General features: G+C 34.1%; 1 protein-coding gene across 1 annotated transcript in view; it reads left to right on the top strand.

Annotated features, from left to right (window-relative positions):
- The first annotated feature begins 5,574 nt into the window (after nucleotides 1–5,574).
- LOC150092833 (NACHT and WD repeat domain-containing protein 2-like) overlaps nucleotides 5,575–8,000 on the top strand; it is a 46,265-nt gene continuing 43,839 nt past the window's right edge. The window contains exon 1 of the mRNA XM_090414294.1: nucleotides 5,575–5,677. Within this exon, the coding sequence (XP_090270420.1) occupies nucleotides 5,575–5,677 (103 nt within the window). The remainder of the gene's footprint in view (nucleotides 5,678–8,000) is intronic.

Genomic DNA, 8,000 nt, shown 5'->3' with positions numbered 1-8,000 from the left:
TATATTAATGATCTTCCCAACTTCACTCAAACAACAACAAATCCAATCAACGATTTCGCCGTTATATATATATATATATATATATATATATATAATTATATTATTTATTAATTATATTAATTATTTAATTATAAATTATATTATATAATTATAATTATATATATATATACCCTAAAGACTGATCTTCAAACCATCTTTATTGAAGATCTGGTACCCTTGTTAACTTATATGCTAGTCACTTCACTGTCTTATATCTTGAAACAAAAATCCGATAATTGCCAAATCAACAACTTACTTTTCCTTCTCGAGATAAATCTCTCTCTCTTGGCATAATCATATCTCATGAATCATCTCCTCTCATGAGATTTTCTTTCTCCTCCCCCCAAGTTCTAGTATTATTAGGATTCGAGCTTTTAATCTCTTAGTCTGTGTCTGTAATCAACAGGAAAACCCACTCTAGTGAAAGTTTATATTAATTTTAAAATTCTCATGCTTTTCAGATTTAAAAGATAAAGCTGAGATTAGACCAATTCGTATTAGTAATTTTAAAATATCTCATGTTTCCTGAATGTATTAGATTCAGTGACCAAGTTATGCCAAGTAATTGAGCTTTAAAGTGGCTTAAACCTAACTTATGCTGGGACAGGATTCAACAGCTAACACTACGTGGATAGTTTCATAAGTCTGTCAACTGCAGGTACTCTGGGGGGATTTATCTCTTTTTGGAAGAATGTTCTGGGGAAACATTGCCATGTTTGTGTAAGATATAAATTACCGTAAATTTATAAAGTTCTTATAATTTGGCCAGTCTGATTATGCAAGTGGATAGCATCTTGCCTTTCCAACTTACAACTTGATGTTCGAACCACAATATAAGGCGAAGTCTGTGAATACGTTTCGTTGGGAGAGATGATTTTCATTACCTACAATGAGTCTACCATTCTGTTTATTGGAAACCTGAAATGGTTTCATAAAGTACCATGTTTGGTTTTTAGAACAGAGATTCGGAATTAGTCAATTAGAAAACAGTACTCTAACTAATTGGGAAACATTACTTTCACCCACAGTAATATGTTATCGATTTTATCCACCCAACACAATAATATACCACAGTTGTACAACAACCTTTCAGTGAGTGGAAGGCACACAAAATATGAATAAAATAAATATTGAAGTGGCTATATTTATTTGCACAGCCGAATATCTGTTATATTTAGCAGAATATCTCTGATTTTGACATGAGGTTTAATTCCCCTTTCCTTCATAAATGGATCCATATATAGAAGAAGAACGGTGGGGGAAATGTGCACCCTTCTCTCACACCTGGTTTTGCATTAAGTCATCTTCCTGTACTTACTTCACTTCTGACTACTTACGTGAAACTTAAATATAAACCATGTATCACTCTGTATAATATCCCACTTACGCCACCCAATTGAAACGTTTTGAACAGCTTTTCATATACCTTTTCGAGACCTTCATGATTTCTCAACTATTTTTCATATAGTGAAAATTTAATTCCCACAGTCCCTAATCGCCCTGGACCGTATTTCCTTCACATTTTTTCTTATCTTCTTCTCAAGTATGCTTTCACAAATCTTACTTCGCACACTCAGTAAAGGAAATCCGGAACTCGACCTACAACTCGGGTTTTCTTATGTATGCAGTAGCTACTGTAAAACTTTTATGCATTTATGTTTAAGAATGTGTGGTTGAATATCGTTTACTCCAGTTGCTTTTCAATATAATATACAAAAGCTGAAATGTAGGAATTTATTTATTTTTATACACTATAACCCGAGCGACCGAATTTATATATCATTCTTCCTTGGAGAGCTTCCTAGCTCAGTCGGTATAGACGAAACCCTTTGGTCGGAGAGACCTAGTCGATTCCCGTTCATGACGTCAGGAACCTTTATCTGGTCTCTTTCGACTAAAGGTGAGTTAGCAGGTCTTATACGGAGGTAGATGTTTTTTTTCCCACCCGCAAACTCGGGCATTTCCTCTTTCAGAACAAGCACATCGGCCCGTGAACACGCAGTCATCTACAGTCATAAAAAAAAACACTTAATCCCTCCTTAGGAGGGCTGAACCAGTCCTAAGGGATGGTTGAGAAAAGGGGAAAATCCCACATGAATAAATAAATAAATTCTTCCTTGGAATATATTCTTTGATATAGCTAGCTTCACAATTTTTGTAAGAAACACGTCTTAGTATTAGAAGAACAAATTTGTCTAATTATGTTTTCAAGAATTCACAGAAATTAGGTTTTATCTGATCAAGTAGTGAAGCATGTTTGTTATCCGCTGCTGATTATTTGAAAATTGCCCTTAAATTAAAGTAATGACTAGTTTTTTTTCCCGTAATTCTAACATTTTTACATATGAAATCTGATTATATTCTTACTGGAAATGCACTGTTTACACAAAAGAATGTATTTGCTATTGATCGCTTTAATCGATGCCACTAAGGCCGACATCACAAAGAAGTCAATTTTAATGATTATGTTTACGTGCGAGTGGAACACAATAGTACATGAGCTGTATCCATGGTACACGTTCGGGTACAACTTCGTACGTGAATAAAACTGAGGGGATACTATTCTTAAATGAAGTAAAATAAAAGATCGCAGTAAATATATTCTGATCAAGTCATTAGTATTCCACATATGATTCTTTTCCCTCACGTTTCTCAATATCCACAATATCTCTAAGACATACTTATTTACCTATTAAAGGCTATTTATCGCAGTCAGTTTTTGAATTTCGCTTCCAAATTACTTTTTAAACATCTTTAATTTTTTCCAGCATGTTAAATATATTTTAGAATATTTAGAAAACAACAACAAAATAATGCCATCTATGAGTATGTTGGTCTTGTTGGATAGCGTATCTGCTCTCCAAACAGGCTGTGAGTTCAAATCTCACCACAAGCATGGATATTTATCATTGTCTTGCGAATTCTGTGAGGAAAAGGCAGCTGCGATCCAACCACTTCTTCTAGCAGAGACTTCAAAAAATTCTACGAGATACGGGAGTGGCTATACTGGATCCAATAAGAGACGTCAAATTGTGAATACCTAAATCTAATTGCTGGTCTGGTAAAGCAGGGATGTAAAAAATACAAAAAATATATAACATTAATAAAAATAGAAAACATCCTTAACTCTCCTATAGTACGAATGTACTATAGGGTCACAAAAAACTTGTGGGTGGGGGGAAATGACAAAAAACTTATCGATTGGGGAGGGAAATGACAATGAGAAAACAAGGAAAAAAACACAGAAAAATCCTAAATCTCTGCTGATGAAGATCTTTTGATCTTCATCAACAGTCTTTCCAGAATCATATACGAGGTTTATCTAAACGCGTGTTTCACTTTAAAGCAAAGGTGTTTTGTGGAGAAGCAATCACTACAGGGAGTATACTGTATCTAAGCTAAGGGATAAAAAAAAAAAAAAAAACGTCTAAATATACCTTACGTTTCTTAGTACATTCTCAAAATTTTAAAACCAAGAATCTAAAAAAAAATAATAATAATAATAAGTATTAAAAACATTATCGCATAAGATCTAGTACTCTAGCCTGAAATCGTAGTTCTCTCAGTTTTTGGACGAAATTAGGATTCTTTCGATTTATATTAATAGATGCAAATAATCTAGAGAACTGGATGTTGTTTTCGATCTGTTTTTATATCCGATGCAGATAAAATGCATGATGTGTCTGTTATATCATAAAACAGATATATCAAACATTGGGTTTTTGGTGGAAATACTATATAATTAAAAGCAACGTCAGTTATTATGTCTAGAAGAGTATAAAAAAAGTAGATGTAAGTAGGACTTCCAGAGATGCTGTTTCTTATACAGCCACTGTACTGTTTTGCCTTTTTCTATTGCGATGTAAAGTTGTAAATCTCACGAATGAGATTTACAACTTTACAACTTAATATTCGTGATCGTGCCATTGCGTTCTTGTTGATTACCACTGCCAACGTGATATTAAAATTGGCATAAACTCTAATCTGTTGAAAACGAAAGTCTGTACCCTCTTTTTAAATAGAACAGATTTAATCATTTCAGGAAACCTTCATACGTCTTGTAACTTATGTATCTAATTAAAGCTAACTTAATCAAGGAAGGCGAAAGTGTACAGCCCAGAAATCACACAACAGCCAAATGGCGTCTTAGCACGGGAGTACATATAATGTAGATGGAAAAATAAGAGACGCACATCCATTGATTAGAAGACCTAGTTTCGAATTTCATGGTGAGCCTCAAAGTTCAGATGGTTTCTACGAATCCCTTTAATTATGTATGTGAAGAACTTTATCACAACTTTTCAACAAAGTTATTTACCCGGTCTCATACTGGTGTGCAGAGTTTTTCATCCATAAACTAGGCAAATCGGCCAGAGAACACGCTCAATTTATCTTAAAATTGAGTGTGTTTATTGCCGATCTGTGTAGGCTCTGACTCTTCAGGGTATGCCAATACCACGGATTATAATAATAATTCTTTGACTTTATTAATTGCCATTTCAGACCATTAATAATAAGCCCCGGCAATAATAATAATAATAATGTTCGAATCTCACATTTGATTGGAGAAATGTTCCTGTGAGTAAAAGGACAGTTTCAGCTGCTCATCAATTGGCTGAATTCATATGGAGGCATTAAATTCCTTCCTCCTGAAAATAAAGACTTTTTTTTTTATTCGGCATGTCGACAAATCAACTTGAAAATAAATGAATGAACGTCCATAGTATCAGGCTGTGGACTGTCGACAGGTGGCCAGAGTGGAAGGTTTGGCTTGGTTGAAATTGATGCAGAAGTAATTTTGGCGATGAAGCCTATGTACATCTATCAATTGCATGTGTTTTCGTGCCAATCTGCTATTATTTTATAGGATTAAAACCCAAATTTCTAGGGAAAAGACCCACCACTTATTTTGGAAATCAGATATGTACATCCTCAAAGGAAATTACTTATAAAACTTCCTGGCGTCCTAGCTAGAATTTGAAACAGGTCTTTCCATCAGAAGGGTAATTAATGCTTCGGCCTCATGACTCGGCTTTTAGTGAGAAAATTAATTGTATTTGATGTAAGGAATTGAGAATCCAAATCTCGGAAGATTGCCTAAAGGTGTAACCTAGATTTAGAAGCTGACAATATCGGGATCCTGGATAACTGGAAGGAGAGGAGGCACTGAACCTGACACTAGGGAGCTAATATCCCCCATACAACCATATATTCCCATCTACTGACTGAACGTTTCACGACTTCTTTGTGTACAATGCAAACCATAATTAAATGAAGATACTTAATTTTTTAAATGCAAATTGAAAATTTGCATTTAAAAAATTGAAAAAAATTAAAAGAGCAAATTGAAGCTTTTAATTAAACGAGATTTAATTAAAAGCTTCTCTGCCTAAGTTCATAATTCTTCCAAATATTATTAGAAAATATAGAGCATTTACATTACTTTAATCATGCTCATTTATTTTTTATTTCTAGAATGAGGGACAAAAGATAAAAACTTTTTCCCCCAACACTCCTCAATAAAAGAACGAAAACATGGATGACGGGATACTGGATCACATATTTGGGGGATCTCTGGAAGATCTTCCTCCTGTTGGAACAAAAATTGTTCGAATCTTTACTAGTTCTACTTTTACAGGTAAGTGTTAGTATACTTAGGTTCAGTAATGAATATTGTGGGTGCCGGTCCCATTCCCTGTTGTGGTATGGGAACGAATAATTTTTGTATTAAAATTCACTTAACAGTTTTTACTGACTCAGATTCATGTATTGAAAAAACCGGATACGACAAAATTTCAGTCTTCTTGATCTCAGTTAACATACATTATCAGTGATAGAATTTTACTTATAGGAGTAAAATTCTGTCAGCGAATGGAACATTTGCTTTTCATGTACCTGCTGTTCTTTCTTAATGTCTTACTGTCTAAATCAGTGTTTCTCAAACTTTTTTCGACTACGGAACACCTTAGTTATTTTGTAATGTATAAATTAATAATTAATTGGTAATTTAGCTGATATTTTTATTATTAATCAATAATTGATAATCATCATCATACATATCAAGGATGTAGGCCTAGCATGGCCTGTTCCGGCCTTAGAAGTCATCGTTGAATCGTTTAAGAGGACGTCCTGGTTTTCTTTTTCCTAATGGCTTGTACTTTAAGGCTTGTTTTGGTAATTTTTCTGTTTTCATTCTTTAAACCATCATTAAATTAATTTGTGCTGGCAAATTAATTTAAAAATTACAAACTCCAGAACTTCTCGCGTAACACCTATTCTCCTTCCACCGAACACTGGTTAAGAACCACTGGTCTAAAGGATAACACCACTGGCGATTTTAAGCAAGCAATCGTCCACTATATAAGCAATTTTTTACTAATCAAGAAATATTCCCGGCACAATTCATTGTGCTGTTTTGCCGCAAGTTGATTTTGTATCGAAATGAGGACTTAAAGAGAATGTATCGATTCTTATGCAGAATTCTTAAGAGTACTCATGTTTTTGAGTTTTTAGTTACTGATTCGCCATTGATCAAATAAACTGAGTCAAATTTCATATATAATTTTCATATATAAAATATATGATATTCTGGAAAAGCTTTTTTCCAGAATATCAGAACATTCTTGACAGATTCAATTAGTCAAAACTATTTCTCCATTTCCAGCAGTCATAAAATATTGCAGTAGCGATCGTTGTGACAGGAGTATAATCATAATAAAGATTTCTTTTAGGACAATGATTTCGTATGTGACTGTATTAAGAAGTCCACATAGGTTTAACATACGTTCTACATTGAAGACAGTAATAGGCTATACTGTAAATAAAGTTTTAATATAGATGCAAGAGAATATTACCATATTTCTATGAAATTTTAATATTCCACTATGGTGAAATAAGTATTAGAACACTACCTGTTTTTGAATGACATATGTTGATATGTATACTACTATATTTTTTGCTTATAAGGTTGGGATTGTTTAAAATTACGACCACAACATTATTTCTGTTTAATTGCGAGTCTTCTTCTGGGTGGTTTGCTTTTATGGAATAAGAAACCTTATAAAAACAGACAAAGATACAGTAAATAGATATACTGTCAATGCTAAGAATAAATCGGCTTTATATAGAGACTTTTAGTTGGAGAGACCTGGGTTCGAATCTCGTCTAGAACACTAAGAACTTTTCTACCTAGTGTCAACAGCATACCTGTATGTTTTTAATGCCATGTACCATTCATAGCAGTGTCCTATTTGTGACTGTATCACCAAGATCCACTGTACATTATGAGTGAATGGAAATCTAAGGGCGTCATCTCAGCTAAGAAACCAACAAATGACTTAAAAGAATGCTCGGTAAAGTGATATGGAAATGTCAGCTGTGGAATTGGACATCAAAGAGTTTAAAGAATTTACGGAACAAAGGGCTGAATAAGTAGTAGATAATATAAAGAGCTTCACAGTCTCGCTTTTCATGGAATAGCTGTTGCACATAAGCCATTTATCGACTGAAAAAAACTACACCACAGACTATATTAGTATAAAGAAAATCGTGACTGATACGTATGGAGAAGGAAGTCCATGATAGGGAGTGAGGAATCACTCGACATCCATTTATGATCAGATGGATGATTGGGGAACTCCTTATGTCTTAGTGTATCGTCCAAAGTTTGAAGTTTTGTGGCTGGAAGGATGAACACATCAACGGCTATGCAATATTCCTGGATATTGCAATGTCTGTGGCAGATTTAGGGAGAAGGCTCGTGTCTCTTTCGCAGCAAAAACGAAAATTCTATTCCGACACGGTTGTGAGAAAAATTATGTAACAAAACTCGACTGGCCTACACAAGCTTCGATTTCAATCCAACAGAGGACCTTTAAACTTAACTGCAACTTCGAGGACCAATACCAGTGAGCGAAACGTCAGTACATGGACTGGTAGTCACATTCACAGAAGAACGGTAC

The sequence above is a fragment of the Typopeltis vanoorti genome, chromosome 25 (assembly GCF_054136105.1).
Source record: "Typopeltis vanoorti isolate ZY-2024b chromosome 25, IOZ_Tvanoo_1.0, whole genome shotgun sequence".
NCBI lineage: Eukaryota > Metazoa > Arthropoda > Arachnida > Uropygi > Thelyphonidae > Typopeltis > Typopeltis vanoorti.
The sequence above is the reverse complement of the archived record's forward strand: the minus strand, read 5'-3'. Positions and strand labels throughout refer to the sequence as shown.